The following is a 21,249-nucleotide window of genomic DNA, read 5'->3' on the forward strand; positions in this document are numbered from 1 at the left end:
CAATCTGAAAATAACAAAAAAAAGGGGGGTTTCATTTAAAAAACCAGAGTTGGTAACTACCACACGTTTATGATGCACCCTGTATATTGGAAAGTAATTTTAGAATGTGGACCTTTTAAACGTGAAAAACTTTTGTTGGACGAATTTTCTTGTAAACTTCATATTTACTGAGATATCGCACTTTGACGCACTAATGAGCAACCCTGTATACTATAGCTACTATGTGTGCATAAGCGTCCAGAAAACGTATTCTTCGGTCTCTTCTGAAAGCGAATTTGGTACTGTTTAAATTTCTAAAAAAAAGACTTTTTATTTCTAAAAGTGATCGATGTTTTGACTCTTTATTCAATTAAACGTAACAATCATAGGATCGTAATATCGGCCAGTAGAAAAAACCAAAAGAATTTTAGACCAGTACCAAAACTGATCGAAGAAATACATATCAGAAATTATTTTAATTAGTGTAACTTATCCGCAATTTAGTCAGTGAACTTATTTCAAGAATCACTATGTTTAGTTAGTGTAAGTTTACTCACTTAATAACTATTAAAAAAAAACACTAAAGCAATTAAGTTAGTGACCCATTTCCAAACGCACTGTATATTATCTTCCTCATATTAGCCCAAACCACATACCTTTACCACCTTTCAAGGTGTGGATATTGAATTTAAGTGAATTCCGGCATCACTTTTGCAAATTCCATCCACTTAGGACGCTTTTAGGTCACAGTTAGAGCCGTTAGATGATAGTATATTCTCGAGGGATGCTGCTACTATATATTGGGAATTGCCGTGCAGATGAATGGGCTGGAATAATTATTGTTTTAATTTCCTGTGGACTCATAGGGGTTGAGTGAAAATTAAACCCTTTGGGTCTCGTTGGCTAAGAATGGACAATCGGTCGAATTTGTTGCGATTATTTGCTATATTCAGGTTGTAACAGGATTTTTATTTAAAAAATATTGAAAACATTCAATTATTGTGGAAACCAAAACTTTCTATAGGTTATTAGATGCACCTCTTCAAAACTAGCGTTGTATTACTGGAACTGCAAACGCTAAGGAAACATACAGTGCGACCAATTCCTTCTTAAAAAATGATTTATAGAGCTGGATCATATGCATGTGCAGGTTTTCCACATGATGAAATATAGTCGGAAATAGCGATTTAAATATATTGTTCGGCTGTGTTGTGTCCTAATAAAAAGCTTCGAGGGTAGCCCTCTAATATATTTATTATGTAAAACGCAGGAAGAGCGGGAGAGTTTTTCTTCTTTGCATGCGCCTTCCGCTTTGTGGAGTTCTTTTCGTTGTATCTTCGGCATAAGTCAGCATGAGGAACTCTATAATCTGTACAGAAAAAGTGTCTAAAATGATTCGTGAAAGTAGACAGGTCTATTAAATTCGTATTAGAGTTTAATTTGAGGGACAGTTTTCTGTGAAAAATTCCTTTAGATTTCGCTTTTACCGCCCTAAGAATATCAATTAAATTCATGTTCTTTACTTTTAATGTGGATAAGTTTTTTCATCAGCAAAACTACCTTTAAAATTGTTTTAAATAGGTTATATCATGTTTTTGGCTTATCTATTGTTACGCATGAATGCCGTTGTCTGGCATATAAAAACATTTGGCTAATAAATGCAAGTTTTTCTTATAACAGTATACAAAATTTAAAAGGACATTTTATGCATGCGCTAAAAAGCTCATTAAATAAATAAGCAATTTCCAAATAAAACTACATACTTTAAATCGTTTTCAAAATCGTCCACCAATTAGCTGCTTAAAGTTGATTGAGAAAACAGATTGAAACTGTTATTAATTATCATATAATTGATCATTAAGTAACAACTTCTAAGAAAAGCCCTTCAAATATAAAACTATCTCTAGAATTTAGCAATTGACGCTCATATATTTTCTAATGTAGAAAAATCCACCATTTTAACAAAGTTCTAGTTAAATTAGTTTAATGAGCGTCTGCATCTCTTAGAATAACAATAATATCAGTTCAAATCTTACATCCGGGAACTAATTGACAAACAGCTCCGGCAGCATTATCCATAATGCCAGAGAACACAAAATGATTAAAACTCAAGTTCTTATTAATTTTTTTCCTTGAACAATCTTGTTTTTCCACCGAACAACGCTGGTCATCTGACTATTGATGAATGTAACAACGTTTATAGTCGATAACATATATCACGAAATATAATGCTGAATGGACCTTAACCATTTCACGTAATTTATTGTTGAGAGCTTGTCACTTTCAAACACAAATACTATACAATTATATCGAAAAATAATGGATGGTCAGGAATGCTTACATATTACCGATCATTTTCACCAAAGCATGCTGTTTATAATTTTATGCATTCGAAAAATGACCGAAATTTAAACACACTTTAATGAAAATTATTAAATTGTATACCCAAACTGTTTTAGAGAAAGTATTTCTCTGATATAAATAAACGCTTTTCTAATCGATTATTACTATGTTTTATTCAAGATAACCGGTTTGCTTACAAGTACGTCCGTTATGTGCTATGCAAACATTTTCTATCCCCTACAGAATATTAGATTTATTATTATTAATACACAAACAAATATGTTTGTGTGTGCTGTAATTTATTGATAATGTTCGTTTTTGTTTCGGGAAAATTTAAGTATATGAGAAATATTCATATTTGTCGTTAAATTACATTGGGAATCGTTAATTCAGTTACATAACTAAATTTAGTAGGATTGTTATTTAAATAATATGAAGCTTTGAGAGACACATATCTATAATATATTGAGCACTTCAGAGTTTACATTTATTTTTTGTGTTAAAATTTCAATTTTTCTTCGTTTTGTTGTAGGTTATTCATTGCTTACTCAAACAGTTACATCTAGAATTGCTCCCTAATATTCTAGATCGTTTAAATCCCATCAATCAGATAATGCCAAGCAAAAATTATGACTACACGGTTTTTCGCACACGGTGTCATTCCGCAGGACCCCAAATAATATTGCTACTATCTGACGCAAATGGACCTCACAAAAAGCTCAGAAAAATTGTTAACAGTAAATTTCCTGAAAACGAGTCTTTTCGCTGAATTTATTTGGCCATTTGCTAAGCCAACTGGCAAACTATGCATGCCCAAACGCAGAGAAAAGTGACAAAAAGTAAAATCGCTGAATTATGAGATAAACAGTGGCTGCGGACTATAAAACGTATACGCAGGGTGTGATGATTAATCACCGCTTTGCCTTAATTTGCTTTTTTCTTCTTATAACTCATCTGATTTGTTCGGAATAGTCTACCTACTTAATTTGTGTACTTATGACCTATACATCCTAAAGCCAAATATTTGTACAAATAATTGGTGCTTCAAAAATTTTACATTCTTGTTTAACATAAACATTCATTTTATTTCTGTTTGTATTGTAGTTGTAAATGTTAAAATTGGGAAAATTGTTTGCCTCAAAACTTCCATTATTTTTTTGTAAATCTATTATTTTTCACATTCACACATTTTCACATTTCACATCTTTTATTTTTGCTGCAGCATAACACGTTTTATGCCAGAGTAATAGAATATTTTTTAAACTGAAGTAGTGACATTTTCTACAAAAAAGGTAAACACTCAAGACAAAAGGCATTAAGCTAAAAGTTTAACTATCTGTGCATTATGCAGAATTTCAATTTTTTTGAATAGTTGTGGTTTCACGTTAATTCATTTTTGTAAGTAAGAGTTTTGATGATGAGTTAATAAAGTGTAAAATGGCGGAATAGAATAAAGAAATTTGAAGGTTCTGTATGTTAAATTATCGTTTCGTTTTATATTACTTATTTATCAGGTAAACTGTTTGCTTGCTCTGGATTCGCTTTCAGTTTTCAAGAGAAAGTTACGACGTTCATATTCTAAATTCGAAAAAGGAACTGAAATAGAGATAGCAGCAACATTTCAACTGAACATAAGACATTTTCACAATAAAATACAATTTATTCCAAAAATAACCAGAGAAATAAAATATTTACATAATTAAAAGTGGCAAAATTGAGAAGGTGTGGGGACAAACCATCCAAATGTGCATTTTTGTCAGTCACATTTTGCTTCTAAAACTCACTATCGACACGAGCATAATGAAAAGCATTCATTTTTTTAATGCACGGGAACTGGCTAGATTTTCACAATGTTTCTTCAAGAAATTCGAGGATTTTGTTACAAAAATTAACTGTTTATAGTCGGACTCGTATGGCCAGAAAAGAAAATTCAAATGTGTCTCTCTATCCTTTTCAAAATGTGTTTTCAAGTAAACGATAGTCAATTAAAATATGTCTCGAAATTGCAGCCGAACAGAGCAATTATATTTTGTTAAAACTTGCTCAATAAACATTTTTTATCGTCCTTTGGTAAATGCTGAAGGTAAAATAATACGCTCTAAGAAATGGGATTTATCGTTCTCTCAGTGCTGTGCTATCAGAACGTAGCTAAATATTTTTACAAACAAATAATGTTCCATTCAATCTTTTAAGCAAACAAATCAATTATCCTCTTTTAGTCTCTTTAACAAGCTTATCTGAAAAAGTTATTTTCCTTTCAACTTCTTCATCAACTGAGTTAAATTACTGAAAGCGTCGACAAATCTCTACAATTTGTAACGATTGTCCAACCATTAATGTTTAACAAAGATTAGTTTTTCTGAATAATTATAATCACACAATTTTAAATTGAAATAGGCTCACTTTTTGGGCATTAAACTTATCTGCTCTTTTGCTGATATTTTAATTTAAATATAGTTTTTAAGAGTATAATAGTACGGTGCATTCCAAATAGATTAGGGCCATGAAAAACAGTGATTAAGAAATTTTATTGAAAGCTTTACTTTGATTGTGATCTATTAGCCTAACTATTTTCCAATGATTGCTCAAAAACAGAAGTAAAGTTAAAAAATAATTCACAAATCTAAGGGTTTGATATGATAAGCTAGATGTAAATCACAAAACAGTAGGAACAATTACTTCAAGGAAAAATGGTTTTTAAGTACACATTTTTTTGGAAAAAAACTAATTTTCGTTTGCATTTTAAAACCGCTGTAAATCGTCGTAGCCTAGTAATATTGAATTTGTTTCTACATTGACTTTTTAAGGATTTAACAGCATTTGCGAAAGGATTTAACAGCATTCACAATTATTTATTTGACAAAAAAACTGAAGATCAGATAGATATATCAAGCTAATGACGGATGTGAGTTTCTTAATTAACAACGTTTGTCCCATTCGATGTACATTCCCGAGCAAAAAAATGCAAGAGATTGAGTCACATTTTCTACAGCTCAACTTTATTCTCCTACTGAAAGTGCAAACATCATCACGTGGAAAATAATTACTGGCTGAAGTAGCTTCTTGGTTAAGCGCATGACTCTTCCGAGTTAAAAGTAAAACAGTCTGGTGCTTTTTAACGAATATTTTTGCTCGTTTTATGTCCGCATTTCCTCCAAATTAATTGAAGTGTGAAAATGCGTGTTCCATTTGTATAAAATAATGAGGATGTTTAATTAAGTTAACTGATATTTACGGCATATACTTCTAATAAATCAATAAGTTATTTGACTCAAAAATGCAACATTTTAAGAAAAAATATAACACTTCTTAAAAATATACAAAGGATATAAAAACGATTTAAACCCTTTTTAGCAAGGAATTTAACTTATTTTATTACTGGGCTAAAGTAAGCCAAATATGTTTAAGTTACTCTGCATTAAAACGGTCGCTTTCACATATTGCTTTTACATAGTAAACAGGAAAATAACAAATAAGGTCTATGACCGTATAACGGCACTCTTTCCGATAAACACACCCAGGGTCAGATTCTATTGGGTTTTTCATAGTACTTGCCCTTGTGTAGTTTGTCGGTCGGGTAAGCGGAAAATCGAATTCAAAACGGGAAAAAAGACGAAGAGAGATTTGGTGTTGATTATGCAAAACGCTTAGCGGTACAGTGAGCTTTTAGTGATCAGCTTAAGAAACATAATGGGGAGCTTTAATAATATTGAATAATAGCAACTAAAAATAGTTTTTTTGAAACGTTATTAAGGGTCAATTGAAGACTACGAGAGATTTTAAAGACAAAACTGATCTGTTCTGATCTTTAATTTGAACTTTGGTTGTCCGGCTGCTTATGATATAAAACTGATCAAAGTGGATCACTTATGATCAAAGTGGAGTCGGAAAAGGTTGTAAAGTTTATGTATTTTTCCATCATTAATGAATGAATGATGAATGCATATGTATATACTTTCAAGAAACATATGCAAATGATTGGCAATGTTCCCTGTTTTTTTTATTTTAAAATTTTTCCGTGTGCTGATACTGCCAAATACATTTCAAAACGTCTGGTTGAACTCAAAATTTGCCTTTATTGGAAAGTTAGTACGCATTTTTATTAAACTTTTGTAGAAAGCTTTAGACCACTTAAACAGTTACAGTTCAGTTACACAGTTAAAAAGTTTTACTCCATTTTTTTTTGACGAAAAACTAAATGTTTTTTGAAAGTGACTTTACATTCCCAAAAGCTACCAAGTCAACGGCTGAAATGTATTTGGGCTTTGTGTTAATTGCAGTAGTAAATTGACATGTTTTTTTTTCTGGTTGGTCCTGTATAGTTCTTTCTGCTGACACATTGAATGAAATCGCCATTGAAATCCACTGAATAGTCAGTTATTTCCATTCAAGCCCAGTCATGAAAGTAATTCACAAACTTTTTGGACAAAACCTTCTCAGATTTCAGCTCAAGCCTCATTTCCCAACTTCGCAGTTCACTTTCGAGTTAATCAATGTGAGACAGGCGTATTTTTCTTAGAATAAAGCTAACTTCCATTTAAATGGAAGCTGCAGTAAACTATTAAAAGAAATTTTCCGGATATTTTTCGAAGAGAAGCGAGTTCTAAAAGTGGAATAAATTAACGAATGCTTTTAAATTTCCGCCGCTTTATGGACTATAAAAAGACGAAGTCCCGATTACAATTCTGTGAAATTCAGAAAAACCGTTTAGGATTCGATGCTTGAGCAGGTTTCAATTAAATCGGGCCTAAGCGTTTCACTGGATATGGTTTCGGTCTTTTCAGATTTGAATATAATAAACACAATATCCTTTATTAACATTAAATTTGTTTCTATGAAAAATTATGCTGATTGACAAACATATAGAACTATTGTCGTAATGTCGTAATAATAAAATTAAACAGTTTGGTGGAAAAAAGTCTATATTTGTCAGATTTAATTCCAAGTTTTTGAGTTCATGGTGCTATGATTGTCGGAATAGCGAAAATTATTGCATAATAAAATAGAGAAAATGCATCAAGAAATATGTTGCTGACTAATTTCATCTTTTTTTGAATAGATGTTATATCCTGTATTTACTCTTTATTATTTTTAATGTTAACTTCCATTATCTCCACTTATTCAATTATTATTATAAAGAAACATGTTGCTGAGTAATTTCAGCTTTTTTTAAAGAAATGTTATATCCTGTATTTACTGTTCATTATTTTTAATGTTAACTTCCATTATCTCCACTTATTCCATTATTATTCATTAAAACCTTCAAACCTAAACCGGTTTATTGGAATAATCGTTGCATTCCATAAACGTCAATTGACCTGAAAAAATCTCCAGAGTTGAAGCTTTTGGACTCTTTTCTTTGGGGTTGTCCCAATTCCAAAATATATTTTAACAGATATTTTAACAATATTTAGTTGAGCTAAGCAAAATAAATTATTGCGATATTGTATATGCTAAAAGCAACATTTCGGAACAAACGAAAGTAAATAATATTAAAATAGTTAAGGTTTGCCATCATCAATTGAGTATTAAAATAGTTCTGCTTCTAGCCTGAATATAAGCTAATCTAAACCTTAAAAATCGTAAGTTTATAATTTCTACCAGAATAATAAAATACTAAGCCTTTGAGTAAAAAAGAAAGTTGGTAATATTTTTTTGGGATATATTGTGGGAAATTATTTGGTATTCAAAGAGTGCATTTCTTTGTCAATAACAATATTTGGCCAAATAAATCTGCTTCAAAACCGTCACTCAAAAAAAAGTATCTAGGGAGAACAGAAATACCTCTGTACTAAAAATAGTAGGAAACACATTTTGATAGTAGGAAACACATAATGTAGTTTTTAAACTTAATTTCTAAAGCAATGGTATCTTGAACTTGCCCATAAATAAGTCTTCTCATTACAAGAGTTTTACTAGAAAATCGCATTATTGAGAACATACTTTTTTGGTCTGGAATTGCGAGACGATGTTAAATATATTTTTAAAGTCTTCGGATGAAGAGAGTTTATAAAAGGGTAAAAATAATCCTATTTTAACCAGTGTTGATTTTTAGCCGACTATATCTTCCTTATTATAGACTTAAGTATTATATTTACATTTTGTTTTGCTGATATTTTTTATTCGACAGCAATTAATTGAGCTAAAAAAGATGTCACCTAAATTTTGATTGTTATCAAAATTTTCATTGGTCTCTCAAAATGCTTCAAATCTACATAATGTTTGCTACTATCAACCTAAACTATCTATTAAAGCCTCGAGATCTCTATATATGCATATTGAGTACCTTCTCAGATCGCAAACTATTATCAGTGCTCATAAACCGAACGTTTAAAAATTTAATTTTTTCTGTGAAATTCGGAAAGGCTGATTAATATTTTTTTAAAATGCTCAAATTTAGCAAGTTGCGTTAAATATGTCGTTTTCATTGCAAGAAAGCAACGGAGCTTATTCAAAAACGCTCTGCACGAAAATTGAAAATGCTGTTCTATTTTGAACGGTCTTAATCTTTAGCTAACTACAACTTGTTAATATGTATAATCTAACTAGATGAATTAAAGAACCTTTCTGACCACACGTAGTGTGTTTTTTTGAATCTCTAACAGATCAATAAAAAACATTCTCTTTTTGAGAACTTTTTCAACCAGATATATAGTTACTTCGAACATTTGCATCGATCTTTTAAACGTTTCCTCAGAAACGAAATGCTATTTCTGTAGGCAAAAAAAGATAGAGTGCTAATGTGAATACAGCTCACAAACATGAAACACACAAAGCACGATTTACCCTACAAAAGGGACCTGAAATATAAATTTATATCTAATGCGTTGAAGATGAGTTGGGATTCGGCTTTCAAACCACCATTTGAAAGAAACAAACGGATCAAGATTCAATCAAATAAGGTCCAGAGTGGCTCTTTAGCTATGTAAAATATTCGGGGCAAGCTTGGATCCCTCTAACAATAGACCTTGTTAGTCTTAAAGTTTTCACTCTGACAAATATCTTTGTAGGTAGGATTTCTGTTGGGATTTATGTAGGTCTTAGACGAAGCGAGAATTTTCTATAAGCCATCTGATTTAGGAGGCAGCACGAAATTGGGGGTAACTTTCACTTGGAAATTCATGCATCGATCAAAGAACTGTCTTAGAATGTCAACTGCAAGAGTTATTAAGCATAAAAAATGGGAGCAAAGCTGTAAATGTCGGGAATTGAAATAGTGTCTAGCCATTTCGTTAATTGAACTTTCGGCTCAGAAAGTTGAAAGCATGAAAATTATTTTGAAAATTAAGATAGGTGAGGAACAATAAAAAGAAACAAATTTACATTGTTTGATTTTTTTTGTAGTATTCTGTGTAACATTAGAATAAAGTCCTTTCTTTTCTCAAATTTCTCACAATCGACTACTTCTATTCAGTGTCAGTCTGATGAGGCAAATTTGCAGTATTTTTGTTGAGTAAAGCGAAAACATTAATTTACGTTTATCATCTCACTTATTTTAATACGAGCTTATTTATCCACTAATTCATTATTCAATTGGAACCCATTCAACGATAAAGAAACAGATGATTTTGCAAATGGGAGTTTACTGGTACGACTTCGACGGACATTTTTTTAACCGTAGTTTACATAATTTTCCGCATATTGTACTTTCACGTTGAACCGACAAAGCCTAGACATTTTTCCCTGAAATCCCCTTTAACTTCAGCCTCAGTTATTTTTAGTTATAATGTTTAAATTGCGTGGTACGAAATTGCGGCTTTCAGCCATCACGCCGCAGGATGGGAGGTTTAGAAAATATTTTGTTGGCTTTTAATTTTAGCGGCGTTATGCAATTCTGATTTCTTGTTAACACACAATTTGATTTTTCTCTGCGTATAACTAGATAAAATAGAAAACATTTTGTACAATTGATTGTCTGGACTTCGGTGAAACAATATCATTTTACAAATTCTTTTTAAAGGCAATGAGGAACGTTTGGTAAGAAAAATAAAAATACATCTTGTCGCAAACTGTTGAAAATAAAATCGGTAGCATCCCACATTTGCGACAAAACTTATTGCCAACTGCCACATCTTACAAAGCCGAAAATTTCTATGTCAACAGGTTTTAGTGAAAAGTTTATATCTTTTCCATATGTTACGAAACGTACGCTTGTTCCATTTTCATGTTCGAAAACCGTCTCCCCTAGGTTTACTTTCGTCGAAAATTGGGTTATTATCTTTCCAAGCTGATTATCTTTACTTAGCGCGCCTCTTGCATGTGAGCTCTTTTCTTTGAAAGTGGTGTTGGTGTATTTTATTAAATATGATATACACGGTTTTACATTTGGATAATTAAAAAAATATGGATACATGTGCACTAATTAAAAATATGCACTAATTTTGTGTTTTTTTAATAATGAATTGGTGTTTGTATTTAATAAAAGAAAGAAGAACAAGTTGAGTCTGATTCATTCGATCACTCGGTGTATTTTGCATATTTGCCAAAATGTTCGGATTGGAGGGTTTGAGATAAACATACGTTTCTTCTTCACGACCAAGCCTTTTTTATTGAAGTATCTTTTTGAGCCTCTTTTTGAAGCTTTTAATTTTTTGGTATTAATTACAAGAAGCTATTTAATTTATATACGAAAAAGTTAATAAATTGAAAAATATCAATCGAAAATCGAAAACCACAAGACAAAAGAAAATAGCAATTGTTTAGCCCTTCAATTTCTAAAACATAGAGGTTTTAAAGAGCGATATGTCTAATGCCACGTCCAGACCGAATGAGCCGAGCCTAATCTGCGGCAAATTTATTTGATGTTGAGTTTGTTTCTTTGGTGTTTAGGCAAAATATCAAAGGAATTTAACTGCGAGGCAGGCTGGGTACGAGCTCGGCTTGTCAGGTCTGAACGCACCATAAGAAATGCGTGTTAGGAAGAATGTCTTTTTTTGTAAAACAAATGTTTGTAAGAAAACATGTACCTAAATGATAGAATACAACACAAATAGTTTATAGCTAAAAGAACACGAATAGTTTAGAAGAAATATAATTTGCTGAAATTTTTTAATTTATAATAACAGCCCGGGATATAACTGGTTTCGTCAGGACCACGCGCAATGTTTCAACGTGCTATCATCCAATAATGCAATTAAATCGCAATAAACAATAAAAATGCAATTATTCGGACGAATCCCAGCCGCTGAAAATCTGTAACACAAATCGCTAGCAATTATTTTTTTTTTGAGACAAAACAGCTCAAAATCTAAATGGTTTGTCCAGGATCACAGACAACGTTTTAACGTGCTATCCTCCAATAATGCATTTATGCATTTCATATAGAATTTTAAATATTCCCGCAGCTTAACTGGTTTTGATTTCGTATTTTCAATTAGTGTATGTGTTTGCCAACTGCACTTATCAAATTTATTGTATTGATATAAACGATGTTTTTAATGTGCCAACGAAAATGTCCTGTTCTAGAAATTGTATTTAGATGTAAAGATTTGATTGCTAAAATAGGGTGTGGATGTTTAAATTAAATCAGACCTCATTCTGTTTTATTATTTCTGTATCCGAAGAATTTCTCCCATTTTCTCAAATGAAATGAAATCATCTTGAAGAAACTGTAAAAGCACTCATAACAGACACAAAATTTGATATTGTTTACAGAAAGTAATCTAGTGTTGGCGTATTCGCTGTTCAAACTATTGCATACGATTTCGTAGAACGAAACGTCTGCAACTACTATACATATAGATTTAATTCACTTAATACCATTTTTACTACCCCTATTTTTAATTATTTCAGGCTTATTTTGCACTATTTTTTGTGCAAAAAATATGTAAACTATCAACTGATATAAAAGAAATACTATAAAGATTTTATTTAATTTAAATTCCTGACTATTCTCCATAAATTCTCCATAAATATTTAAAGTTTACATCGTTGACCTCAATGCAATTTGCCGCATTTTTCAGTTTTTTAGTTTCACTTTTATTCCATTATCCACGCACAATACCTTTCGCCGTAACTCATTCAACATGATTTATCGTTTTATTTTAGATCAACTGATTGTGTGCAATTTTTGGCAAATAAAAGATCTTAAATTACGCTTAAAGAAATTTTACTTGCACACTAATTTTAGGATATTTTTTGCAAGAGATTACTGATGGGAACAACATTGTAAGTCTGTTTGCAAGTTAAGTATATGAGACTCAAGATAAATCTTTATCTGAGCTTGTGGTTAATATTGATGGTTCATCTCCTTGAATAGTTTTTATTTGTTTAAAAGTTTGACAAAAAGTAAAAGTTTTAACGTAGAAATAAACTATAAGTGTATGCTCATCAGTAGAGCGCTCTTTTTTGTCAAAAATCGCAAAGGTGATTACATATTTAATACGAGTGTGTGAATAATAGAGGAGATATTGCATATTTATTGTATAAGTAGTAACTTTTTTGCTAATTTATTTGAATGTGCTGATAATCTGTTTTTCTAATTTTTGATGTAGTTGCTTAGTTCTTCTTTCTTCTGTACTTGAATGAGTCTATACATTGATTTTGACTAATTGTAATTTTTTTGCTAAACGTTTTTACTTAGGTAGTTGAAATTTTATACATTATCAAACAACTTTAATACGACTAGACTTAGTGATTTTTTTATTTGGGTTTAAAACTCATCGTTGTGTTTAATGTGCAGGCATAAAAATTGGATTAAATGCCAGCACGGGAATTTGTCGTGAAATAATCCACAAACTTAAAAAGATGTGTATATTGTTATATCTTAAACCGATATTAAACTTTGTACCTACATTATCAGCTAATCCAATTAGCCAAATGAGCTAATTTCATCTCTGCCTGTCGAAGGTATTTATGTTAAACGCTAACTGGAAGCTATCAGTGGGAATCATACACTAATGTAAAATTAATAATGTCAATTTCTGCTTTACAACGCAAGAAAAATATAGTCAAACAATAGGAATGTTGTTTTATGCAACAATTACAATATATGTTTATTGTTATATCAATTCTATATATTTGACTATTGATTTTATCTAAAAACAATATCTAGTTCGGTAGATATTTAAATAAAATAATCCTATGCTCTATTAAAGATGTCGCAAAATTTATTTTTAAGTCAGACAAGGTTGATTTCATATTTTTTTATATGTATTTTGGAATGAAATACATTTGGAAATTCAATGCAAAGAAATTATAAGAAGAAAGTAACACCAAACTACTAACAAAAAAAAGTATATTTAAGTTGCTAAGAATATGGATACTGATATGGAGATGAAAAATGAAATGATGAAAATGTTTAAGTCTTTATATTAAAAACAGAAGAAGTGAGTATGGTACACTGGATAAAATCATCGAAAACTAGCTAGTGTGTAAATGCATAAAATTTATGGACACTCAATACCAGCTAATTTTAGTGAATGCTTTGATGACTGTTATACTAAAAACTTTTACATTCTGATGATAAGGACTATTTGATAATACACTGTATCCAACTTGTTGGAAACAGTGTATTATCAAATAGTAAACAAAAATCGTAACAAAAAAACGTAATCAAAAATCAATTAAACAAGTTTTTTCAACAAGGCAAAAACATCTTCTTGTTTCAAGCAACAATTTCGATTTTTGGAGTGATACGAGTAAGTTAGGCACTATTTAATTACTGTTATTTTGTAGTAATATCTCTGTTACCCAAACACTTGTATATACGATTGATATAGCAAAACTGTATTTGTCAGGATTTTTGTAACCAAACAGTAGTATTTTGGTAGATTTGTTGCTCTGGTCTTCCGATCAACTGATCCCAAGATATAAATCTTTTAGTTTATTATAAAATCTGAACTTCTATTTTTCTCCTTTATATACATTTTTAGTTGACTCAACTGACTGACCCCAATTCAATTCAACGCTAATTTTTTCAATGCTTATTTCGAGTATTATTCCATTACTCAAGTACAGTACTTGTCGCTGCAACCTACTAAACATGATTTATGAGTTTACCTGATTGTGCGTCATTTTTGAAAATAAAAAGTGAATTGCGATGCAAAAGATCTCTGATAAAAGCTATGAAAAATACAAGGACTTAACATCCTATTATTATTTTTTTTAAATTTTTTTAATACACAAACCGGACCTTGCAATAATGCTATATCCGAGCTTGTAGTCATTATTGATTGGCAATCTATTTCTATATTTAAGCTTATAACATTGTCGAAAGCCAAAGCAATCCAGCATTATTTCCATCGATCTGCACCGAAATACACATGTTATCGATACGTTAATTGCCTAATTGCAAAATAGAAATACCGTTTGTTTTTTATTATTTTAATTACTCTAAAATGCCCTTTTTTGGAGATGAGATGAACGAGAACTTGTGATTCACTGTACGGGGATTAAAATAGGATAAATGCGAAACAAATCAGCGATATATGAATTAAAAGAGATATGTTGGTAGTAAATTTAAAATAAACTGACAAGGCTAAACGAAAATGTGTTGCAGAATGTAACGTAATTTAAATCGGGGTATTTAGTCGGTTAATTCTATTTTTAGCTGGTCATAAACTCGAGATACTAAAGAGTAAAAAATGCATAAATTTTGTTTTTAGGTACTGTAATTTTTGCAGAACAATTGAATACACAGACAGCATGGAATAGATTAAACAGGGTGTCAATTTGAAAACTTCCCACGCTTAGTATCTTTCTGGCAGTTGAAAATATGAAAAAAGAGTAAGGGAGACATTTTAAATGAATTAGCCTCCTTGTTCCAACCCCCTAGTGTCCTCCTTACAAATAAAATTTTGGGTCTTTCCGATTTTTCATATTTTAAATTGCAGGAAAGATATTAAGGATGGGTAGTTTTCAAATTGACACCCACATTGATATATAATGAAATTGAATGAAAACATTGATAAATATTTTAAATTAGTCAAAAATGTAAATATGCAATTTGAGTTACGTAACACAAAATTATCAGCTTTTTTCGTTCCTTAAACACAAAACAAATATTCAACATGTACAACTGAAGAAGAAGTTATTATGAAGACAGTGAGAATTTTTACTGGAATATATTCACTAGCTGGCAATGGAATAGGTTTTCAAGAGCTACTTGAAGATGAGCCAGATAGACTGCTGAAATTTTGCGATTAATGTAGAAATATTTATTATTCTGATACTCAGTTAACCTGTTCATTCATTTTCTACTCTGTATATGGCTGTATAAAGTACTAAAATTATTTTTTTATCCTTTATTCATCAATATTTCCTGCACTAGGTCACAAAATCGACATATTAGCTATCAACTGCATCGCGCGATTTAATTGTGAGAAAAATAGAGCTGCCGGAATTCTTCCGCTCTCATTTAAAGAAAGCAATATGAAATACGGGATAAATTTTATGCAATAAGCATAAGGAATATTTTCCGGAACTTTTCAAATTTATGTTGTGTGTCTACGTGACATCACGTACCTACGGAGTAATTGGGAAAAGTGAACCAAATGTTTTTGACACACATACAAAGCAGATATTTTATAAAAAGCAAGCACATGAGAAGTTGGTTGCTAAATTTGTAAGACTTGAAAATATCCAGTCATTTACTGGAATGATTTATTTAGAAAAGTTGGCATCAAGAATCTAAAGTTTACAGAGCAAATGCAGCTAGTCACTCTTAGTTAGATTTATTTCGAAATGTTTGATAGATTCCTGCAAAAGTGTTCAAAAAAGATCATTGTTGTTTACAGGGAACAGACGAATTTCACTACATTAATGAAACTGCAAATTATCTCAACTGTTAAGTGAAAAGCTGGTGAACATGTGGAAAAACTGCGGTCCAATTAAATTAAAGCATCCACGTTGTTTATACCGCTATACCATCAATTCAACTGAAACATAAAATTACGGATCCCATTTTCCAGAAAAGCAAGCGAGAAAAATAATTCGGTTGTTCATTAAAACTCAACTTCAACTGGAGTTCTGTATTTTGCTGGGAATTTCATAACACGAAATGAATGAAAGTCGAGTGGATATTTTCGTACTTTTATCAGTGTTTCTAGAGGTATTAGTACAATAAGCCAGATTAATTGTCAATATTTCTCTTCTTTCAGGTAGAATTTGAACTGGAGCGGAAATGCTAGAATAGCTTCAAAAGTAAATATGGATTCACTGTAGAATATTGACCGCCAGTTAACTCCCCAATATCAATATTGTTCCTTTGCCCGCGTTCACAAAGTTCAACCAGCATTGGCTATCCGTTTTCGACTATTCAAATCGGAACAGTTGGGAGAAAACTTTTCCGAAAGTAATTTGTTATTTGTGCTCCAATGGCCAGAGCTGTTGCTTCTTGGAATAAGAATTATGCCGCAGAAAAATTCAGCTTCGTTACAGCTTTAATTTAAATTTACAATTTAATTCAGAGTACATAAATTTGCAGATTAAACCAAACCCGTTAAAATAATTGTAGAATGTGCTCAATATTTTAGCAAACATTGGTTTCAATTCCAATTGGAGTCATTTTGTTTGCTCATTAGTTCAAGAGCAGCTGTAGGTGAAAATGCTATAAATACGTTAATACTTTTCGGTATATATTTTTCACCCAAAAAATGTCGCATTAATTTTAATTATGCTGGGTGATTTACACAGTTCAGTGAAATAATGAAAGACAACTGAGTATAAATCCAATGGCCAGAAATGTGTTTCTAAAGCGCTACTGCCTTATGAAGCTTTAAGATCAGCATGTGTGAAATCCAAGACATTTTGCACATTATTCCCAAGACCTTAAAGCTGATATTAGTCCTACTGTAGAATATGCGATCCAATCTGAAACTGGTTTTATCTTACCATGGAAGAAAACGTGAAAAACTGTGTAGCCCCACAAGCTGATGAAGCTGCCACAAAATCGATCGATAATCGGCTCGAGTCAAATCTGCAATTTTATGACTTCGAATCAAAGATTCATTTTGCAAGTCGGTTAAGAATCTCTTCTTCAAAATTGACCGTCCTACTGTTCTTTCTTTAGCAGAGTCTTTCACGTTACATTTTCAAGTGTAAGTTTCAATAAGCCGTTATTATTAATACTGGATATCGAAGAAATTTAGGACTGGCAAATATAACTATTATCGGCAGGAATTTACAAAAATGGTTCAAATCTTTAAAGTCCTAATTTGACAGCTAAACATTTCTAGTACATTGAAACTAGTTCAAAATATTATTACTGTTAAATAATCTATAAGAAGCTTGATTTATCTAATAAAAAAATACGCATAAAATTTCCGTAGAAAAACCTAGATATTTAAAATTTGATTGCATTCTACGTTCAAGTGTATTATATTGTAGTTAATAAAAATGAATTTTTAATTAGACTTTCAGAATACCGTTATTTCCGGGATTTTTAAGTTTTTAAGAAAGTAATTGCTACAATCTTAGGGGTTCCAAACACTAATCCCAATTGTGGATAAAGATTCTTCGTAACGTACATTTCCTATAATCAAAGCTTCGTAACAGTATCATTAGTTTGTTTAATTTAAATCATTCACCGTTGATCGATATAAATTTTGAGAAACTTTGAAAATTGCAAGATGTTGGAAAAATATACACAATAGACCGATCCCTATAATCTTCCACTTCTCACTTACACCACTCCATATTTTCACCTAATTCAATAGGCAATTTAATTTTAAAAATTACGTGTAAAAATATTAATAATTTAATTTATAAGTAAAATTAGAAAATATCTACATTTTGCAATATCAAATAGTGCAGATAGTAATGCTTAATAAGGTTTTAATATTCTGAATCATTTTAGGCAAAATTTGGATTAATTGCACTTAAACTTGTCATCGTAAATCATTTTATAGAATTAACTCAAATTCAATTTTTTCTCTTACATTCAGATCAGGATGAACCTCATCATTAGCAGCAAAACGAAGCTAAAAATTATGTAAAGTTTGAAAAAGTGTTGAATTTGTCATGTAATTTTAATTACTTCATATTCGAGATAGAGGTATTCAGTTTCCTCTTATAGAGCACTCAATGTTTTATATCGGTTCTTTTCAGTAAAAGCCATTGATATGCTTGGGTCAACACTGTCACTTCTCTTTCTCTGGATTTCGACATCTAAAGTACAACAGCAGAAAAATAATGATTTAGGTCAGCACCACTACGTGCTTAGAAATATGCAGCAAAAAGATGTCCACACAGCCACCTGCAAGAGCAACCGTTCTCACATTTTATATCTTGAGGACGTGAGTTATATTGTATATGCAGTAAAATCGGTAGGTGCAATACAAATAAAAATAGCAAGAAAATCTCCAATCATTCGTTGTAAAATTGAGATGACTTCACGCAACTAATTCATCTTAGTGGCATAATTATTTTATTTAACTTGGTTTGTTTGTATTTCTTATATTTGAGTTCCTCAAATTGATACTAATTAAATCATTTAAGAAGCATAAAAACAAAAAATACAAAACGTCTCTAAAGTGCACCAACAACGGCTCAAACTATGACAGATTTAGTTGAATATTACCAGAACTAAACTGGCTTAATTGTTGTAATGCAGAAATCAATCTTCAAGTGTTCCTCATTTTGTAAATTTCGTAATCAAATTTACGCGCATAAACTTGAAAAAAACAGATAAAATATAATTCTTAGGCCTTCCGGACGGGACGGAAATATCATTATTTAAAAACTACCTACCTAAACTTTTTTCTGCATTTATTTATAATTTCTTTTGCTCTCTCAATAATTTCTACAATTTTAATGAAAGGAATATGTTAATAACGTGTACACAATGGGCAAAATTTGACACTTGGAAACTAAGGGCTTGAGTCTCATTTCCACAAAAGCCTGAATCATGAGCCTCGTATTTCATTTTTATGCCTATAACTCCTACCGTTTGAGAAATCCAGGGTGATTTTTATATACTATAAAATACTTCCCAAATTTACTTCTGACATTAATTAATACTTTATGTGAAAAAATAATTGGGTACTATTTGACGTGGAATTTGTAAATGTAACGTGCATTTTTATTAAATTTTGAATTGAAATTGAAAATGCAAAAGTTTAATTGGTGTAACGAATACTTGAATAAAACACAAAATGTGAAAAATCGCTCAAATGGATGGGCCGATCAGCTCAAAAAATGCCCATTTTAGGCTACATTAGTTCGAAGCAATGAAATTAATTCTACATAAAAATGTGCCTTAAGGTTTTGTTCAAATGAACCCAAACAGTGCCAAGGAGTGGTTAAAGCTCTGCGTAAAAAGCTCTTTTTTTGGAGAAATGTATTTTTCCTTCAATTTATTATTTTAAATATCAACAAAATAAATCCACACTTCTTAACTTTTTTAAAAAATTGTATGACACGTTAAAATCATCTCATAGCAGGGTTGGAAGGTAACTGAAACTGTACTTGAATCGGTTTTTTCCCACGTTTATAGTTAGAATACACACTTTTGCTTAATGACCAAAAATATAACGTATACATTATTAACTAAATTTTACAACTATACAAATTGAACGTCAAGCTTTTTCTGTATTAATTTGTAAATAATATAAATTTCTAAAATAAGAACGAATTTTAGAAATACCAGCACCAGAAAATCAAAAAATGTATGGTTGAGACCCAGTAATTACGCGAGTAACAGAAAAATTTCAGAAACCACCCCTTAGCAGTAAAACACATCAGCTTTCTGCTCAATTTTCAAAATCATTAACCACGATATCAGAGTTTTCATAGATCCAATCCACAACAGGTCCTAAATTTCTGTACACTTGATGCCTACTACAGCTCTTACTGGTAACTTCACATATAGCAGGAGTTAAACTAGTACGACCTAGTCCTATCAGTTGCTTACCCAACATGATCGGAAGATGACTGAACTGAAATTCATCGAGAGCTGGTCGAACTGAAGAGGCCGTTCTTATACAGAACTCTTCAGTTTCCTCAAAAGTACTGCCGAAAAACAACTTGCATTTTTGCAGAGTTCGCAGTTGAACTATCGCAAACTCTGGCGTGCCATTAGCTGACTCGAGATTAAACTTTGTGAGATTTAAGCTTGCACCTGTTTGTAGAGTAAAATCGTTTCTGGCAGGCAAAACAACAGGTTGGATTGTATCGGAAAAATCTACTGGAACTTCAAGCTCGATTAGAACCAGTTCGCTTATATGAGAACCAGTTGATTTTACTAATCCGACATCTTCCTCCCATAAAACACTTTTGGCTTCAATAATTCGACATCCCTTGGAATAATGATAGTTTTTGTTGTCAGCTGGGCTATGAGCAAATCCTAGATATACAGTTACAGCTGAATAACTGCAGAACAGATCAATGTCTTAGAAAGAATAGTTTAAACATTTTATGTTAAATACGTACTCTGCAGATGGATTCGTTGAAGCCAGCACGTACTTATTGCTAATAACAACACCAACAGAATAGTTATTTGACTTGGCAAGATAAAGAACTGCAAGAAAGGGAAGATTTTCAGCATTTGTCGGCACCAATTCACTCAAATGCTGAAACTTTTAACATAATTTTTAATGATTTAGAAGGAAAGAACAAATTTTAATTTTTGTGCATACCTGGTTGGATATTGCTAATCCTGTTAGCAACAACAGCATTAGAAATGCATAAGTCATCTCGTAGTTGCTTTAATTAACTAAGCAAAACCTGACCAAACTGAGAAAATAGTGATTTTTATTTTGTGAAATAGAAATAGTGAAATATAGACCAAGCAACTGCAGAAAAATACTGGGTTTTCTCCTTACATTTGCATTTTATCATTATTGAAGCCAAGAAAATGTTAGGGTAAGCTTTACATGATAGAAATTCAGTTGAACTGAACACTGACATTGTTTTGATTGTTCACAATATTTCCTAACGGGCAAAAATATGTTAACCGAATACAAAGCATCTTAATACGACAATATGCAG

The 21,249-nt window shown here is 31.3% G+C and overlaps 2 protein-coding genes across 4 annotated transcripts in view; one reads left to right on the plus strand and one right to left on the minus strand.

Moving 5' to 3' along the window:
- The window catches only part of LOC109538354 (monocarboxylate transporter 2), a 163,262-nt gene that overhangs the window by 69,452 nt on the left and 72,561 nt on the right, over positions 1-21,249 (plus strand). The window lies entirely within an intron of this gene.
- Positions 592-21,051, minus strand: LOC109538355. Of its 3 annotated transcripts, none has more exons than XM_019905567.2 (4): positions 20,898-21,041; positions 20,692-20,837; positions 20,174-20,631; positions 592-806 (listed from the first exon to the last, which is right to left on the minus strand). In XM_019905567.2, the coding sequence occupies exons 1-4, from the start codon at positions 20,952-20,954 to the stop codon at positions 739-741; spliced, it is 729 nt and encodes a 242-aa protein (XP_019761126.2). In that variant the 5' UTR covers positions 20,955-21,041; the 3' UTR covers positions 592-738. The 3 variants fall into 3 exon arrangements, with proteins under 3 accessions (XP_019761126.2, XP_019761127.2, XP_048519659.1); XM_019905568.2 differs by lacking the exon at positions 592-806 and adding an exon at positions 1,152-1,348 and having other exon boundaries at positions 20,692-20,831; positions 20,898-21,051; XM_048663702.1 differs by lacking the exon at positions 592-806 and adding an exon at positions 1,152-1,348 and having other exon boundaries at positions 20,898-21,045.

Source organism: Dendroctonus ponderosae, unplaced genomic scaffold, assembly GCF_020466585.1.
Source record: "Dendroctonus ponderosae isolate FM_Combo_2020 unplaced genomic scaffold, Dpon_F_20191213v2 Dpon_F_20191213_2, whole genome shotgun sequence".
NCBI lineage: Eukaryota > Metazoa > Arthropoda > Insecta > Coleoptera > Curculionidae > Dendroctonus > Dendroctonus ponderosae.

Bases quoted from the DNA above. Each gene is read 5' to 3' on its own strand.
- LOC109538355 (XM_048663702.1), bottom strand. From the start codon at position 20,954: ATGACTTATGCATTTCTAATGCTGTTGTTGCTAACAGGATTAGCAATA. The intron at 20,632-20,691 runs GTACGTATTTAA...TCTGTTCTGCAG, and splicing joins TCAACGAATCCATCTGCAGA to TTATTCAGCTGTAACTGTAT. The intron at 1,349-20,173 runs GTAAGCAACTGA...TTTTCTGTACAG, and splicing joins TCATCTTCCGATCATGTTGG to ATTATAGAGTTCCTCATGCT.